The sequence below is a fragment of the Antennarius striatus genome, chromosome 3 (assembly GCF_040054535.1).
Source record: "Antennarius striatus isolate MH-2024 chromosome 3, ASM4005453v1, whole genome shotgun sequence".
In the NCBI taxonomy this organism is placed as follows: Eukaryota; Metazoa; Chordata; class Actinopteri; order Lophiiformes; family Antennariidae; genus Antennarius; species Antennarius striatus.
The window spans coordinates 1,805,335-1,823,550 of record NC_090778.1 but is presented as its reverse complement, the minus strand read 5'-3'; the positions used below and the strand labels follow the sequence as shown (position 1 = coordinate 1,823,550).

At 44.1% G+C, this 18,216-nt stretch overlaps 2 protein-coding genes across 4 annotated transcripts; one reads left to right on the top strand and one right to left on the bottom strand.

Moving 5' to 3' along the window:
• Window positions 1–11,184: 11,184 nt before the first annotated feature.
• bcl2l16 (BCL2 like 16) lies at window positions 11,185–14,135 on the top strand. 3 transcript variants are annotated; one of them, XM_068311395.1, is made up of 3 exons: window positions 11,185–11,347; window positions 11,523–12,028; window positions 12,488–14,135. In XM_068311395.1, the coding sequence occupies exons 2-3, from the start codon at window positions 11,546–11,548 to the stop codon at window positions 12,614–12,616; spliced, it is 612 nt and encodes a 203-aa protein (XP_068167496.1). In that variant the 5' UTR covers window positions 11,185–11,347; window positions 11,523–11,545; the 3' UTR covers window positions 12,617–14,135. The 3 variants fall into 3 exon arrangements, with proteins under 3 accessions (XP_068167496.1, XP_068167495.1, XP_068167494.1); XM_068311394.1 differs by having other exon boundaries at window positions 11,487–12,028; XM_068311393.1 differs by lacking the exon at window positions 11,185–11,347 and having other exon boundaries at window positions 11,354–12,028.
• Window positions 14,136–14,157: 22 nt separating this feature from the next.
• On the bottom strand, window positions 14,158–17,090 carry LOC137592908 (tubulin beta-1 chain). Its single transcript, XM_068311392.1, has 4 exons — window positions 17,015–17,090; window positions 15,509–15,617; window positions 15,322–15,432; window positions 14,158–15,233 (listed from the first exon to the last, which is right to left on the bottom strand). Exons 1-4 carry the CDS (start codon window positions 17,069–17,071, stop codon window positions 14,176–14,178), a joined length of 1,335 nt encoding a protein of 444 aa, XP_068167493.1. The 5' UTR covers window positions 17,072–17,090; the 3' UTR covers window positions 14,158–14,175.
• Window positions 17,091–18,216: the final 1,126 nt, after the last annotated feature.

Genomic DNA, 18,216 nt, shown 5'->3' with positions numbered 1-18,216 from the left:
ACTGCAGGCTGTCTAAGACCAGCTGGAGACTCCGAGCTCAGGGGTCACAGGAGGGGCCCCTGGTAGTCTGGGCCAATGGCAGCAGAGCTATGGGATTAAATATAAACTTTATTAAAAAAGAAATTGTTCTGTCTGCTCTTGAACGTGAGATGGTGTCTGCCTCACCTCCTCAATAAGAGAGTTTGATAACAGAAAGGTCTGGAACCAAACCTGAACTGTGGGGCTGTAGACCTCTACCGGGGCAATACGGACAAGAAATGGTGGGGCCTGGCTATAGGTGACTCTACAAATAAGATGAAGGATTTTAAATTCTATTCAGGCTTTAACAGGAAGCCAATGCAGAGATGTTAGCACAGGACTCATGTGAGCCCTTCATGTGGTTCCTTTTAGAACATGAGCTGCCGTGTTCTGGATCAGCTGAAGATTTTTAACAGATTTGTTGTGGAAACTTGACAGTAATGAACGAGACTAATCCAAAGGAAGTAACAAAGGAAAGGACTAGCTTTCCTGCATTTTCATGGGTTAATTTATGTGTGAACAGAGGCAGTCCTGTTTAGATGGCATGCAGGTTGACTACATCAAGAGAAAAGAACATTTCTGAGATGGGCCAAGAACCATGAATTCAGTTTTATTTAAATCTAATAGCAGGAAGTTTTGAGACACTCTGTGGAAAAGATTCAGGAAAATCCATCCATGCATTTCACACTTCCAGGCTTTAGCTTTCTAGTCCTTATTATCAGACTATTCCAAAAAGACTCTGAAGACTCTCCAGCTGATCCAGAATGCTGATGCATGTGTTCTGACCGGACGCAGTAAGATGTCAAATCACTCCTGTATTGATCACTCTATAATGAACAGTGTTAATAAGTCTTTAGTAATCAGGCAACATTAAGACCTGGTAGGACCCTACTACCCATCCAGAAGATTACCCTCTCAAAATACAGTTATTTGTGGTCCCTAGAATCTCCCAAAGGAGAACGAAGGCGGTTTCAGTCGAGGGAGCAGACAACCTCTGTAGATGGAACAGTTGGCTTACAGGGTTTCTTTTTCATAAACATTACAATTAAGTTCAGCTTGTTGAAGTTTAATGGAACAATAAATTCTTATAATATTATAATAAAGCACTTTGTTTCTTCGTTTTGCAGTATTTGCGTCTGCCCCAACAGTGTGAACTTTTCAGCCAGTTTCCACGTCTGAGCAGTTAATCGTCTTTAAGCGCAGAGCAATTTGCCCCACCTTCGTTACAACGCTCACCACCAGTTCTCATTTTAGTCGTGCACCTGGGCTCAAAACTCACATTTTAGGAGCCACCAGGTTCATATAAAAGCTGTAATAACAACAGCTAGGTGAGTCGGTGGTGCTCCGTTCACAGCACAGTGCTAATTGTTTAGAAATGAGCCCATCTGGTTCGATTCGCTGTTCAGTGAGGTAGCAGGATAGCTAAGCCCCCCTAGTTGTCTGCTCAACGCAGGGCCACCCTGACACCCAGAGACCACCTACGCTGAACTCATAACGTGAAAAAACCTCCACACCTCTGAAACGTACCACACCGAACACCATCATTACCTCCTTAATGGCTGCATTACTGGCTTTTTGAGAACTTGTCTGCAACTTTCAAGCCTGAGACTAGGAAAAAAAAGAAGTTAATATTGAATTCCACCCTCAGACGTAACTGGAGGAAAATGAAACTGTGGTCAGGGAGGCTTTGCTTTTATCACATAATGGAATCAGTGATCAAACTCAGGGACTGTTCAGCCTAATATTTGGCCAATACTCGTAAACACAGGCTTACAAGATGGCAATAAATTACAAAATATAGCATCCTGTTTGTCAGTTGAAGAGTCATTTTACTCCACTGACCAATTGCACCCATCGACCGTATGTGTCAGGGTCCTGTGGACGGTGACACTGAACAGCATCAAACCAAAATAAGGCTTAAAAACACTAAATCAGCATCTAGAGGTGACGTAAGCTGAGCTCAGGGCCAAAGGATCATGTACTGTGTACCATTCACAATGCACCTACAGAAATATTGATATTGAAAATAATATTATAAAGTTTTAAGATTTAAAGGTCAGAATGTACATTTTTAAACATCTATTACCTACATTGATCTATTAAGATGATGTCATCTGCGTACAGACTTCACTGCACCTCGACTGTTGCTTAGCAACCAACAGAATGGTGGAATAACAAAAATAAATAAGAACTGTTGTGTGTCACACATAAATGTCACACTTAACGTGGGGTATTGTAATTATTATATTATATCCATACTGATGAGCACATGCTAACATAGGCTAACATAGTGAGACTAAAATTTCATGTAGCAAATAGGTAAAATATTGGAAAGTACGAGTGGAAAAATAGTCAGGACCTTAAAGCATGCAGCAATAAGTTCTCTCTTTGCTATCAAACAAAGCAATAAAGTGAAATTCTCAAAGTCATAAAATCCATTAACCTTTGCTTAGTCTAAATCTCAAATAACAGCAAATTTGACTGGTTCCAGTCCATGGGCTCCAGACCTGTTGGCACCACGTCCCCAACTTCAACCTCAGATCATTCCCAGCACATCCTGTCAGCTCTGTTTGCACAGCTTGCAGCCACTCATTCTGATACAATACATTACCGCCAAGCAGAGCAAATTCTCACAGCCTTTCATAATGTGAAGTGGCTGCAGCTGGACCATCAAATGGGTGAACCTGCTGAACCTGTCATGCTCAGGAATGGATTGAAGCTGCTATAAAGCCTGGATCAGCTAACTGGGGTACGTCAGTGTTAGCTCACACGGTGGGCACTGATAGTGTGGTAGCATTCCTGACACTTGACTTGAAATTCCTGCTGCCCTACCGCATCTACAGACCCCAATACTTGTAATATTAACTGAAAATTTAGTTTCTTTAATAACTGCTGACGCATTTTAAAAACCCAACTACCTAGCTCTTAGCAATGCTAGCGATGGCTTCTCCCTCTGGCTCTCCTCTATCCTTCCTTTCCTAATATCAACACTTGAGAAAGGTATAGTTTATTTTACTTTGTCAGAAACGAGGCTTAACAAATGACAGAGCCGGTTCTGCACCAGAGTCAAATCCAGTATCTGTGATAGATAGCCAGCTCCCTCCAGGTGGTGCTAACCTACGCCACGTAGCTCCGACAACTCCCAAGCAACTTGGACACCAGGACGGCCTTGACTCAGGGTACTTCTAGACAATCTGACATTGTTAAAAGCCTATTTGTGGTCAGGGTAATACTGCTCACACACCGTCAACACATAATACCTGAAAAATGTACCTTCTGAAAAAACACCTTAAAGATGGGCGATTTGTTCAGCCGCAGTCAAGCTTGCTTTCATTGCGGTATAATACCTATATTCTGCTGCAAATTCAGTCTGCCTATTAATTCTTCATGACCAACATTAGCATACTTGGCTCCCTGTTTGGTGTTGAAGTGCCTTCATAATTGTATCTGCCACTGCCTCGTAGCAGCAAAGACACGCTGGTTCATCTCCATTAAGCACAAACATGGATTTGCTTTCCCGTCTCTAGAAATTCCCTTCAAACTGCATCAGCTTTTCTTTTCTGGGACATGTTGGTAGTATTTATATTTATTTAATGACCTTATCACTTGGCAAGTTTGCAGCTGCTGGCAATGGCTGATTTGACATGCTTCAATTGGAAGGCACCAAAATTGAAATGCATTACGGGACATGTATGGGACTTCTGTAGAGTTAGACCGAATCGCATGATAAACAAAGAATACAGTCTTCATAAAATGAGGGCTGGGGTACATTTGACCCACAGGCCTTTAGTTGGACACGTGTGCCCCGTACTGAAGAAGTTGTGTGTGATAATCATGCCAGTGTGTTTGTGAGGGAGAGGAGAGGATGTAGGGTTGTGTTATGGAGGGGATGTGGATTTATTCATCACTTCTTCCCACCCCAGGTGCTCTAATTGAGAGGGGGCTTTAGTTATATAAACTGGTGGTAGAGCTCAAGTTGAAAACTTTATTTGGTAAGAGGGCAGTAGGCTGTTGAATGTGATGTATATTCCAGTGGGTGAGCGCTGCTGTCAGAAAGGCTGCAGAGCGGCGTGGAGTGTCTGCTCTGTGCACCAGAGTCAGTTCTCACCTCGCTTCTCCTTCACAACAACGAGCATCTCTAGAGCTCTATTTCTGTACGCCAGATTTGGGTCGCACTACCGCTGATTGTTGCACACCTCAATGGGATGTCAGAGTGCTAATCTGGAAGTTCCTTTCACTTTGTCTCCATGCTTCATAATAAGTGCTCATTACTGCAGTTTTTACTCGGCGTGTCCCACGGACCAATCGGCGTGTCTGCTCCGACATGCTTTCTTCAGGTGTTTGGAGTCTATGTTTCTGTAAGTGGCTCACACGTATGTTTACAGCTGTGTGGCTCATGCTAATCTGAGTTTCAGACATGGCAGATGCTGTCATCAAGTAGCAAGTCGTAGTCTACGATCAGTGAGATGCTGCAAGAGTGCACCAGTTTCTTCTCTAACTGGCTGTGTGAAACGGAGCTAATGGTGGATGTATGTTCTATATGGTTGATTTTACCTGCTTGAATTAGCATCATGCTTCCATCTCCAAAAGCATCTCAAATAATTGCACGGCTCTTCTCCATTTCTTCTTCTTCTCCTTTGGGCTTTTCCCTTCAGGGGTCTCCACAGCCAATCAGGGTCCTCCATCTAACCCTGTCTTCTCATCCTCTTCTCTCACACCAACTACCTTCATGTCCTCTTTCACTACATCCATAAACCTCCTCTTTGGTCTTCCTCTAGGCCTCCTGCCTGGCAGTTCAGAACTCAGCATCCTTCTACCAATATATTCACTATCTCTCCTCTGGACATGTCCAAACCATCTCAGTCTGGCCTCTCTGACTTTATCTCCACAACCTCTAACATGTGCTGTCCCTCTGATGTACTAATTCCTGATCCTATCCATCCTGGTCACTCCCAGAGAGAACCTCAGCATCTTCATCTCTGCTACCTCCAGCTCTGTCTCCTGTCTTTTCCTCAGTGACACTGTCTCTAGGCCAAACAACATCGCTGGTCTCACCACAGTTTTGTACACCTTTCCTTTCATTTTAGCTGAAACTCTTCTATCACACATCACACCTGACACTTTCCTCCACCCGTTCCATCCTGCCTGGACACGCTTCTTCACCTCTTTTCCACACTCTCCATTGCTCTGGACTCTTGAGCCTAAGTACTTCAAATCCTCCACCTTCTTGATCTCTTCTCCCTGTAACCTCACTCTTCCACTTGGGTCCCTCTCATTCACACACATGTACTCTGTCTTACTACGCATGTTCCTGTATGTGTTGAAACAAGAGAGGTAAAGGAAGGTATAACTGAGTTGTATTTAGGTCTTGTAGCAGGAACTCTAAAGCAGCACTGCCTGAATATTTTGTACCCTACATCAGTAGAACAGAAGAACCATGTAGAAATAAGAGCAGAGGCGGCACAAGGTAGCTAAACACTCGTATGGCATAGCAGAGGGTAAATGGGAGCTGGAGGGACTGGTGTGAATCGATAAAAGCCATCAAACACCTGAGGGGTCCCCCAATTTTCCCACAAACCACTCCACCCCCTGGGCAGGGGGGAAACAATGGCAGGGCATCAATACCTGCAATTGGGTGAAGGTGGGGCAGGAGACGGTGAACAAACCACACAAGTGGGTCACCTCTCTCTCAGGCAGCAAATGGGTGCGCAATCGTTTGCATCAATTCGGTTCAGTTGGAGATGGAGGACAGGATGGGGGAAGGCTGCCATTAGGAGTGTATTGGAATAGAAGGCAGACACCAGGGAGTAAGAAGGGTATGGAGGATTTTAAAGCAGAGAGAGATGGAAACGGAGGGGGATATAGGTGTTTTCAATTATCCACAAATTCACAGCAATTTCCTCCTCTTTTTGACCACGCCGCCCACTGTGAGGCTGATGGGAGTGCTGAACAAAGAGGCGTGGAGACCACAATTGTCTGACGGCGGGTTGTTGGGGAGGAACAGGAGGAGGTCGGTTTCATCCGTCTGCCTTGTTCAACCTTTCTCTGTCACCTTGCAGCTTTCTTTTCTTTCTTTATTTCAGAGCTATGAATGATTTAGACACTTTTATGAACCTGTGGTGTGTCAAAGGTGTCTGTGTTCTGTGTTGAGGGAGGAACTTGTGTTCAAATGTGAGTTCCTGTTTGCGTGAATCTCTTTTGGATTTCATGTCAACGTGACTATCTTGTATATCGACTTTTGTGAATAAACGTGATTTTAAAAATCAAATCAATCTGTTTTTGTCTTCATTTTTCTTTCTTTTTCTCTCTTTCTTTAGTTTACATCAGTTGGTAGCTTCAAAGTGCATTTCAGCTTCTGTGTAGATGTTGATAAGCCACTTCCTGAGAACCAGATACCGTCAAGCTGCTTAACGATAAGAGGCACACACACACACACACACACACACACACACACACACACACACACACACACACACACACACACACACACACGCACACACACACACACACACACGAGGTGCGGTGTGAACTATGAGAACAGCGTTTGTCTATACAGACCTGTCTCTTCACTCTCGGTCACAAGTTTGAAGATATGTTGTTGAATTATGTTAACAAATACCTTTAACTGATCAACTTTTTTCTCTGGTACAAGTAAATAAACCCAAATGTCAAAGTGATCCTACACACATTCCTAATGGGTGTATTTCACACCTGTCTGGATTGATGGACGTTGGGTCAGGCAGGTCGTTCACACTCATAAAGCCGACAAACTTTAATAACTTTGATGATCCTATAGCATCACCATAAGGTTAATATTTGTATTTTTGAGGGGAACATCTCATCAAATGCTGCTTTGATTGCCAAAATATTGTCTTCTTAATCTCGTGACATCAAAACTAGAGAAATGATAAGACGGTCATCAGCGTCGTCCTCCACATGTCAAACGGATCTCTGTGCCGGTGCGTAGCCGGCGTTCACTGACGGGACCAGAGAGGTCCAGTCAGGTTACCACAGAGACCGATAGCGTGTTTCCTGTTACTCTTGTACCTTCCAGTGTTTGGTGGTTCATGTCAAGCAGACAGGAAGTTCCCCTGTGATGTCGTCAGCTGAGCAATCAGGGTCCTGATAGAGACCTTTATCAACCTCGTCACTTCCACACATTCCATCGCTCAACAGTGAGGAACAACTAGGTAGTTATTGTGTGTGTGTGTGTGTGTGTGTGTGTGTGTGTGTGTGTGTGTGTGTGTGTGTGTGTGTGTGTGTGTGTGTGTGTGTGTGTGTGTGTGTGTGTGTGTGTGTGTGTGTGTGTGTGTGTGTGAAGGGTTCTTTCTGGATGGCTAGCCTTATCATCCCTCCAGTGCACATTCACACTATACGCTGTGCCAGATGGCCAGAAAGCACAGAGCTGCTAATGGCGCCACTTGATCACGTCTGCGTTGCTATAGATCAGCATATTAATGGCGAACATAAATGCTATACACACATCTGATTGATCCCTCTGTGATTCATAAAAATGTGTGACAAAAGGAAACTCATGAAGTAGATTGTATATTTATCCATCCGTGTCTGGGTTACTCCAGTGTACTCGATTTGAATACACTTCACGTATGTTGGCTTCATAGGGAGATGCTACACAGGCCTACAGAGATGAGACAGACAGAGCTTTTATCATGAAATGCATTGTAAACAGCTCCAACCACACACACACACACACACACACACACACACACACACACACACACACACACACACACACACACACACACACACACACACACACACTGAAGAGGATCTTACGTTAACCGGTGCTAATACCCTGACCTGTACCCTAGCGTCCTGAACTCAACCTCTGACCTTGACCCTCTAATGATCTACGTCACGTGGACTTGACGTCTAATCCCTATAAGGACAGACGGGTCCCGGCGTGTTTGTGCGTCGTCTGGTTCACGTCACACAACAGAAGTGAAACGTTGAGAGCTGGTGTGTCTGGTGACACAGCACTGCCCCCGTGTGGTGACACACCAGTCCTACAGGAACCAGCGGCTTCTCTGCACCTACAGTATAGATACTGCAGTATATGTGGACCATATACTGCACACAGCCTACAGTATGACCTACACACAGCCCACAGTAGTACCTACACACAGCCTACAGTAGTACCTACACAAAGCCTACAGTGTGAGCTACACACAGCCTACAGTGTGACCTACACACAGCCTACAGTGTGACCTACACACAGCCTACAGTATGGTCTGGGGTACTACACTGGTCATCTTTAATGTACCTTGTCATTAACATTGATGCTCAGTCTTCTCCACACCGGTGATATAGTTTAGTCTAGTTTAGTTTAGTTTAGTTTAGTTTAGTTTAGTTTAGTCTAGTCTAGTCTAGTCTAGTCTAGTCTAGTTTAGTTTAGTTTAGTTTAGTCTAGTCTAGTGTAGTCTAGTCTAGTCTGGTCTAGTCTAGTCCTAGTTTAGTTTAGTTTAGTTTAGTTTAGTTTAGTTTAGTCTAGTCTAGTTTAGTTTAGTTTAGATTAATTTATTTTAGTTTAGTCTAGTCTAGTTTAGTTTAGTTTAGTTTAGATTAATTTAGTTTAGTTTAGTTTATTTGAAGGGGGACAATGCAATTTCATAAACACATGATTACACATGGTTAAAAAAAACAGAATTAATCTAAATCTAATCTTAATAAATTAAGATTAATTTATAGTTTAGTCTAGTCTAGTCTAGTTTAGTTTAGTTTAGTTTAGTTTAGTTTAGTTTAGTCTAGTTTAGTTTAGTTTAGTTTAGTCTAGTCTAGTTTAGTTTAGTTTAGTTTAGTCTAGTCTAGTCTAGTTTAGTTTAGTTTAGTCTAGTCTAGTTTAGTTTAGTTTAGATTAATTTATTTTAGTTTAGTCTAGTCTAGTCTAGTTTAGTTTAGTTTAGATTAATTTAGTTAAGTTTAGTTTATTTGAAGGGGGACAATGCAATTTCATAAACACATGATTACACATGGTTAAAAAAAACAGAATTAATCTAAATCTAATCTTAATAAATTAAGATTAATTTATAGTTTAGTCTAGTCTAGTTTAGTTTAGTTTAGTTTAGTTTAGTTTAGTCTAGTTTAGTTTAGTTTAGTTTAGTCTAGTCTAGTCTAGTCTAGTTTAGTTTAGTTTAGTTTAGTCTAGTCTAGTTTAGTTTAGTTTAGTTTAGTTTAGTTTAGTCTAGTCTAGTTTAGTTTAGATTAATTTAGTTTAGTTTATTTGAAGGGGGACAATGCAATTTCATAAACACATGATTACACATGGTTAAAAAAAACAGAATTAGCCAGAGAGCTAGTTTTCATCTGTAGTCCCCTGAGTACTGTAGTATATGTCGTATACTCCTATACTACAGTAATCCTATACTCCTATACTACACTACTACTATACTCCTATACTACATTACTGCTGTTCTACTACACTACAGTACTACTATTCTACTATATTACAGTACTACTATACTCCTAAACTACAGTACTACTATTCTTCTATACTACGGTACTACTCTACTTCTGTGCTGCTGTACTACTGCATTACTGTACCACTATACTAATGTACTACTCCACTACAGTACTACTATACAACTGTACTACACAACAGTACGACTATACTACTGTACTACTACACTACTGTACTACAGCACTTCTATACTACTGTACTACTATGTTACTTTACTATACTACAGTACTACTATACTACAGCACTTCTATACTACTGTACTACTATATTACTGTACTATAACTACAGCACCACTATACTACTGTACTACTATACTACTGTACTACTATACTACAGCACTACTATACTACTGTACTACTATATTACTGTACTACAGCACCACTATACTACTGTACTACTATACTACTGTACTATACTACAGTACTTCTATACTACAGTGCTACTATACTACAGCACTACTATACTATTGTACCACTACACTATTGTACTATACTACAGCACTACTATACTACCATACTACTAACTACTGTACTACTGTACTTTTTTACAGTGACTTTCCCCAATGTGGGATCAATAGATTTTATCTCTATTTTATCTCTTTTTTGTGATCGTTTCTGTCATAAAACCCTTTAAGCTTCCTTTGTTTGGTAGGAGTGTATTATTATCAATAATCCATTTAAATAGCTACGTGTTATTGTGTTTAAATAAAGTTATGTTGTTTGTTGGCTGTGATGAGACAGGATTCAGACGAGTGTAGAAGACAGACATGAGGAGCTTGTTGAGCCAGGAGTGGGTCTTCAGTGTCCACCTCCTGACCATGGGGTGGTCCTCTCTTTCTCCTCGTCCATTCTTCTACTTGTACATTGATTCACTTTTAGCTGAACAACAGTCAGCAGTAGTCAAAGTGATTTCTCTGACTGACCAGGTTCAATTCAGCGTTCTCAAACTGCGGAAATACCTCCTGTAAGGGTGACTAGTGCCAACCTGGAGGAACACATGCACTAAAGTGGATGATGAATGCACACACACTGATTCTGCTGACATTATGTTCTAACAAACACCTTTCAGGACCCCCCGCAAGTTACCGAAAGCCCATTTTAGAGCACCTGTTCAACGATGAAGAGTTCTCCTGTCAGGACATTCGGATCCTGAGCAAAGAACTCAACATGTTCATCATACCGTATTCTATGAAGCCAGTGCTTCCTTCCATGGGTTTATTCTGGTACCGTTCATGTTTACAGCATAGCTCCCATCTTGTGACTGTACATTATACAATATTCAATCATTCATTCATTTTCTATATCCGCTTCGGACACATAAGGACAATTTGGGACCAGCCCATTAACTTGAAGTGCATGTTTCTGGAGGTGGGAGGAAGCTGGAGAACCCGGAGAGAACCCACACAGACACAGGGAGAACATGCCAACTCCGCTCAGAGCGGGACTCGAACCCAGAACCGCCTTGGTGTTCGGTGACAGCGCTACCCACTGCGCCACCGTGCCTCCTATTAGACAATATGATCCTTATATTCCTGTTTGTGCTGTTTCTGTTTATGCTGTTAATATTTATGCTGTTTATATTGATACATTTTTTTATTTATTTTTAACCCTTAACTGTATCCCTGTCATTCGTTGCTCCTGCCCAGCCGAGCTGTTCCTCCTCTGTCCGTGGGTCTGGCGTTCTGGCTCCACCTCCATCATGAAGACTGGTGTCAGGTTCCAGTGAGGACTCTATATTTAGTGGGACAGGGGGCTGGGTGACCCAGGATCACTTCAGGATTCTGCTCAGACTCTCTGGTGAAACCCAGCTCACTCGGCGGCTGGTTGGTTTCTGCTGGTGTATAAAGGGAGGGTGAGTCTTCAACAGCTCCCCTAATCCTAACTTGTACTAATTGTTCCTATCCTAGACTTTGTTTTTGTTATGACATTAACAGCGTTTCTTTGTTACCATGACGATGTGGCGTGACTCAGTGAATGCTGCTGATCCACAGACCTGTCATTGATGACTTACTGAGGTTTCATCATAGTGAAGCAGCGGCTAGAGGTAACCATGTGTGAGCCTGAGGTGCCAGAGGCCAGCCCGGCCCTGACCTGTCCTGACCCACTGGTGAGAGAGGCTTACCTCATGGCCCATGACTACATAGACTATGTCACCACAGGGGGAGCAGATGGCACCATGGGTCCTGCCCCTACAGTCTCCACTGCTGCTTTGCGCCATGCTGGAGATGAGCTCCTCAACCGATTTCCCATTTTCTTCAGGCGCTGGCCTCGTGTCTTCCAGGATGTGACGGAGAGCACAGCTTGCCCGATGCTCGTGAGCATTTTGGATGAGCATTTCTTTCCCCCGGTCCACGGGGGGCGTCGCAGGGACCTGGCCTGGAGCGCCGTGTTGTCGGTGTACGTGTTGGCTGGCCAGTTGGCCCTGCACTGTCAGGAGAGGGGCATGGTGGTGGTCCTACCACAGCTGAAGGAGTGTGTGGGAGCTTACGTAGAGAGAGTCATCTGCCCCGACATCCGAGACAAGGGTGGATGGGTAAGTGTTCACAGCCCAACATGGCAATTAAACCAAGGCAATTCATTTTGATTTACAGATGTGTCCTGGTGTCTTCATCCATCCATTCCAACATCTTCCAGATTCTAAGGGTTACAGAGACTTTCTGTCAACACGTGTGTTCTTGTGTTGTGTAAGGGGTTAACTGACATGTGATCCAGTAACCTGTGAGTGTTTGTTGGGGTTGAGGGTCTGGAAAGAGTTCATGTTCTCAACAACCTGACTCCCTGCCTCATTAGGATCACACAACAGACAGGCCATTCAGGTCCTGCACACGCTATCCAGTGTGTATATCATTAAAAATAAAGAGACAATCCCAAACTTTATATTTTGTGCATATTCTGAATAAATTAAAAAAAATACCAATTGCACAAGTACAGCATTGTGATTGGTTTTCAGGTAATACTCATGAATTTTGAACAACCTTTTTTGTGTCCTGAGGGAGGATTTGTGTCGCGCTTCGGGGAGAAACCAGGTCTGGAGGTTCAGGTGCACAAACTGTGCTGCTGGACGCTCGCAGCTTTAACCGTCAGCATCGTCATCTACTGCCTGTGGAAGAGAATGACGTAGCCAACACCGCCGCCTGGTGGCCACCGCCAGGACTCCCCCAGGAACCAGCAGCTACTAAACCGTTACTGCAGCAGAATCTCCATTTGTGTGGAAACTCTTTGTAAATAACCTGTACAAATAAGAACCCTGCACATCTAAAGCTGTTAAACCAGATTGTCTTGAAATGTTTGAGCTTACGTTGCACACCAAACTGGTAAAAAGAGATGTATTACAAACGCATGTGTGTGTGTGTGTGTGTGTGTGTGTGTGTGTGTGTGTGTGTGTGTGTGTGTGTGTGTGTGTGTGTGTGTGTGTGTGTGTGTGTGTGTGTGTGTCCGCGTAAGGCTGTCCCCAGCATCCTTTAGTTTCTTATCCACTAACCTGCGACGTACGTTAGTGGTTGGTGATTAGATTGGGAACAGTTCAATATACAGTACCTCACTTACCTAGACCCTGGTGTTGTTAGCAAGTGATCTCTCCTTGTCTGTGACGATTGTTGGGAAACAGCTTTTATTATGTCCTGTTTGTAATCATCTCTCGTGTACACTTATTTGTCCCCAAAAAAATCTCCGCGATCACAAGCAACTCCCCGCTTAGCGCAAAAAAATCAACTGTTATCTCATGAAAAACAAGAGTGCAAAACATGAGAAGAACAAGAGCGAAATAGAGTATGTTTTAACAAAGTTGATGAGAGTAAAAAAACTTTAACACGGAGCGTTTCAGAATGGAAGTGATTTTAACCATTCAATCAAAGATATTGAGGATCAGGGATCACTTTGGGGCATAGCATCTCAAATACAGTGTCGCTGGGCATCTGGCAGCTGAATGACATGAATTAAAAACAACACAACATGGGTCCTTTAAAACTTGGAATATTTACTTGAAAATAGCGCTTTCAACTCTTAGCAAATGCTTTAACAGAACAGAGCATAGAACAGGGGTGTCAAACTCATTTTCACCGAGGGCCACATTAGCATACTATCTGTCCTCAATGGGCCAGAAATAACTTTTAAATGTAACTAAATGTAACTCAGTGTGATGTAAAATAAATGGAACTACTTCTTAATGTTAAATGTCTCTAAATTCATTACTTATTCAAGTTACAAACATTATAGTTTTAATTTGTCAGGTTATGAAACCCACTTGAATCAATCAAGGATTAAAATATCCAAGTGAACAAAGTATAATAACATAAAACACAAGTTAGGACATTACGTTTGTTCAAAACTTTTTTTTTTCTTTTGTTAAAATGGTCTTAATTACTGCATTGTGGGAAATGAGGTTTTTGGTCAGATCACATTTTTGACCTATTTATTTTTATTCTCTCGCGGGCCACATAAAAGGATGTAGCGGGCTACATTTGACCCCAGGCCTTGAGTTTGACACATGTAGCATAGAACATTAATTTTGAAAAAAAAAATTCCAAGTTTAGCTGATGCTTTAAACATGACAGAGCATAAAACATTAATTTGGAAACAAAACTTCAAATGCTTAGCCAATGTCTGAACAGAACATTTGGAACATGAACTTGAAAATGGCACTTTCAAGGGTTAGCTTAGTAGAACAACCAAGACTCACATCTAACCCTCATCTTCGTTTTCTTCGTCAAACTCTCCCTCGTCCTCAGCGGTGGCATCTTGGTACTGCTGGTATTCAGACACCAGGTCATTCATGTTGCTCTCTGCCTCTGTGAACTCCATCTCATCCATACCTTCACCTGTGTACCAGTGGAGGAAGGCTTTGCGCCTGAACATGGCCGTGAACTGCTCAGAGATGCGCTTGAACAACTCTTGGATGGCTGTGCTGTTGCCGATGAAGGTGGAAGCCATCTTGAGGCCACGGGGAGGAATGTCGCAGACGGCGGTTTTGACGTTGTTGGGGATCCACTCGACGAAGTAGCTGCTGTTCTTGTTCTGCACATTCAGCATCTGCTCATCCACCTCCTTCATGGACATGCGGCCACGGAAGATGGCGGCCACGGTCAGGTAGCGCCCGTGGCGTGGGTCACAGGCAGCCATCATGTTCTTGGCGTCAAACATCTGCTGTGTGAGCTCTGGCACGGTGAGGGATCTGTACTGCTGACTGCCTCTGCTTGTGAGGGGGGCAAAGCCTGGCATGAAGAAGTGCAGACGGGGGAAGGGCACCATGTTGACAGCCAGCTTCCGCAGGTCAGCGTTGAGCTGTCCGGGGAACCGCAGGCAGGTCGTGACGCCACTCATGGTGGCCGACACCAGGTGGTTGAGGTCACCGTATGAGGGCGTGATCAGTTTCAGGGTGCGGAAGCAGATGTCGTACAGGGCCTCGTTGTCGATGCAGTACGTCTCATCGGTGTTTTCCACAAGCTGATGGACTGACAGCGTGGCGTTGTAGGGCTCAACCACCGTGTCGGATACCTTTGGCGATGGCACCACGCTGAAAGTGTTCATGATGCGGTCGGGGTACTCTTCGCGGATCTTGCTAATGAGCAGGGTTCCCATACCAGAACCCGTACCGCCACCCAGAGAGTGTGTGAGCTGGAATCCCTGCAGGCAGTCGCAGCTCTCTGCCTCCTTCCGTACTACATCCAGGACCGAGTCCACCAACTCAGCTCCTTCAGTGTAGTGGCCTTTAGCCCAGTTGTTCCCAGCACCGCTCTGGCCTGCAAGTCAAGAAACGGGGTTAACATTCACCGCTCAGGGTACACAAGCAGCTTAGATCCTACAGAAATGTAGAAAGACTTAATTTACCAAAAACAAAGTTGTCTGGCCTGAAGACCTGACCAAACGGTCCGGACCTCACGGAGTCCATGGTCCCTGGCTCCAGATCAACCAGCACTGCACGGGGCACATATTTCCCACCTACACAGAGCACCAAAATGAATAAACTCAGCTAAAATTTTTGTTTTTGAATCAATTCATGGATGGTTTGACTCACCTGAGGCTTCATTATAGTAGACATTGATCCTGTCCAGCTGCAAGTCACTGTCTCCATGGTAAGTACCGGTTGGGTCAATACCATGTTCATCACTGATCACTTCCCAAAACTAAAAAAAAAAAAAATTAAGCAAATGTTGTGGACATTGTATGAATAATCAATCAATTTCTCATCATTTTAAATCTTTTAATCAATTTAATTGATCAAATTATTTCTGTTGCCTCCGAAGTCCGGAGGAAGCTGACAGCTACAGGCAGGGAGGTCTTTGAGGAGTTCGGGGAAGCCATGCAGTACTCGAAGAAATTCTGGCAAACCATTTGGCGTCTCAGGAGGGGAAAGTGGTGCACAGCCAACACTGTTTACAGTACAGGAGGAGAGCTGCTGACCTCGACTGAGGATATTGTCGGGCGTTGAAAGAATACTTCAAGGTTATCCTCAATCCATGTCTTGCACAGAGGGAGCAGAGGCTGAAGTCACCGAGGTGACTGCCAAACTCCTGGGTGGCAAAGCACTGGGGGTGGATAAGATTCACTGAGTACCTCAAGTCTCTGGATGTGCAGGACTGTCATGGTTGACACATCTTTGTAACATCTCATCACAGCTGGGGACAGCACTTCTGTGTTTGCAGAGCGGAGCGGTGGTCCCTCTTTTCAAAATGGGGGGACCGGAGGGTGTGTTCCAACTGTAGGGGATCACACTCCTCAGCCTCTCGGGGAAAGTCTACTACAGAGTACTGGAGAGGAGGATTAGACCTATGGTCGAACCACAGACTCAGGAGGAACAATGCGGAACACTGGACCAGCTCTACACTCTCCATCGTGTGCATTCGAGTTTGCCCAACCAGTCCACATGTGTTTTGTAGATCTGAAGAAGCCATTTGATCGTGTCCTTCATGAAATCTTGTGCTCTGGGTTCAGTCCCTGTATGACCCAAGTTAGAGATTGGTTTGCATTGCCTGCAGTAAGTCAGACCTGTTCCAGGTGCACAATGTACTTCGGCAGGGCTGCCCTCTATCACTGGTCTGTTCATAATCTTTATGGACAGAATTTATAGGCGCAGCCAGGATCCGGAGGCAGTCCGGTTTGGGAACCAAAGGATTTCATCTCTGCTTTTGCAGACGATGTTTTCCTGTTGGCCTGAATAATCCCCGAAGGGAAATTAATAGCACACTCTAGTTAATCAATCACATGCATATACAGTGTATATTAGTGTGTACAGGCCACTGTCATCTCATTGTCTGGGTGGCTGGGCGAGAACGGGAACGGAACTCTGATCTTGTGACCATTGGATGACCTGCTCTACCACTGAGCCACTGCCGCTCCCTAATTCCACTGATATCAACGCTAAAACGGCATTTGAGTGTAGATTAAACATTTAAAGGAAGTTTGATAAGTAGGCCACGCTGACATCCTCGGGTGTGCGGGCACAAAATCCCGACTTGTGGACCACTGTTAACATAAAAAAACACTTGATTTATGAAGCAAATACAACTAGAATTTTCTTAACCTTGGCACCAATCTGATTTCCACACTGGCCAGCCTGGAGATGCACGATTTCTCTCATTTTGCACTGAGGTTTTGCGTTGAAGCTTGATGTTTAAAGAAAGGAATGGTTCTGTCTACCGTGATTGAAATGCTTTCAATTGTTGTACTTATATACCCACCAGGCTCCGCCCCTTCCCCCACTCAAGTCTCCTATTGGTTTATTTCCTTTTGATGTGATACACACACAGATTTCCACCAATGACGTGCTTACATTCTCATTCACGATTGAAAATGTAAATGTGTGTCAGTTATTTTTATTTCTAATGTGTGAATCCCTTGTAGTCCTTTGTAGTCCCAAGACGTTGGCCTGCTTTGTTGATGACACAACAAAGCAAAAGTACCATCAAACACTTTATTCCTGTATTACATAGCCATTCCTGGGCCCACCCTGGAGCTAGGCCCGGGGCTGGGGCACGTATCCCAGTGTCTGGTGGCTGGGCTCAGCTTGAAAGGACGATGTGGTCCAACTTGGTTTGCAGTCAACAGCGTGGGACTCGATGACCCAATCCCCAGACAGAGTCTAGCTCTAGGGACATGGAATGTCACCTCGCTGAGAGGAAAGGAACCAGAGCTTGTGAGGGAGGTTGAGAGGTATCAACTAAATGCAGTTGGCTGACCTCCACCCATAGCTTGGGCTCTGGAACCCAATCCCTTGAAAGAGACTGGACTCTCTACTTTTCTGGTGTTGCCCAAGGTGAGAGGCGGCGGGCTGGTGTGGGCTTGCTTGTGGCCCCACAGCTCAGCCGTCATATGTTGGAGTTCACCCCGGTGAACTAGAGGGTCGCGTCACTGCGCCTTCAGGTTGGGCACAGGTGTCTCACTGTTGTTTAGGCCTAAGAGCCAAACAGCAGTGGCTGTTTATACATTGTTGGAGTCCCTGGGAGGGGTACTAAATAGTGCTCCAACTGGGGACTCCATGGTTCTTCTTGGGGACCTCAACGCTTACTTGGGCAATGACAGTGAGTCCTGGAAAGGGGTGACTGGAATGAACAGTCTCCCTGATCTGAACATGAGTGGTGTTGTTGTTGGACTTCCTAGTCAGTTTGTCCATAAAAAACACCTTGTTCAAGCACAGGGATGTCCGTAAGTGCACACACATGGATCGACTTTCTGTTTGTATCATCAGACCTCAACTGTGTGTCTTGGACACTCAGGTGAAGAGAG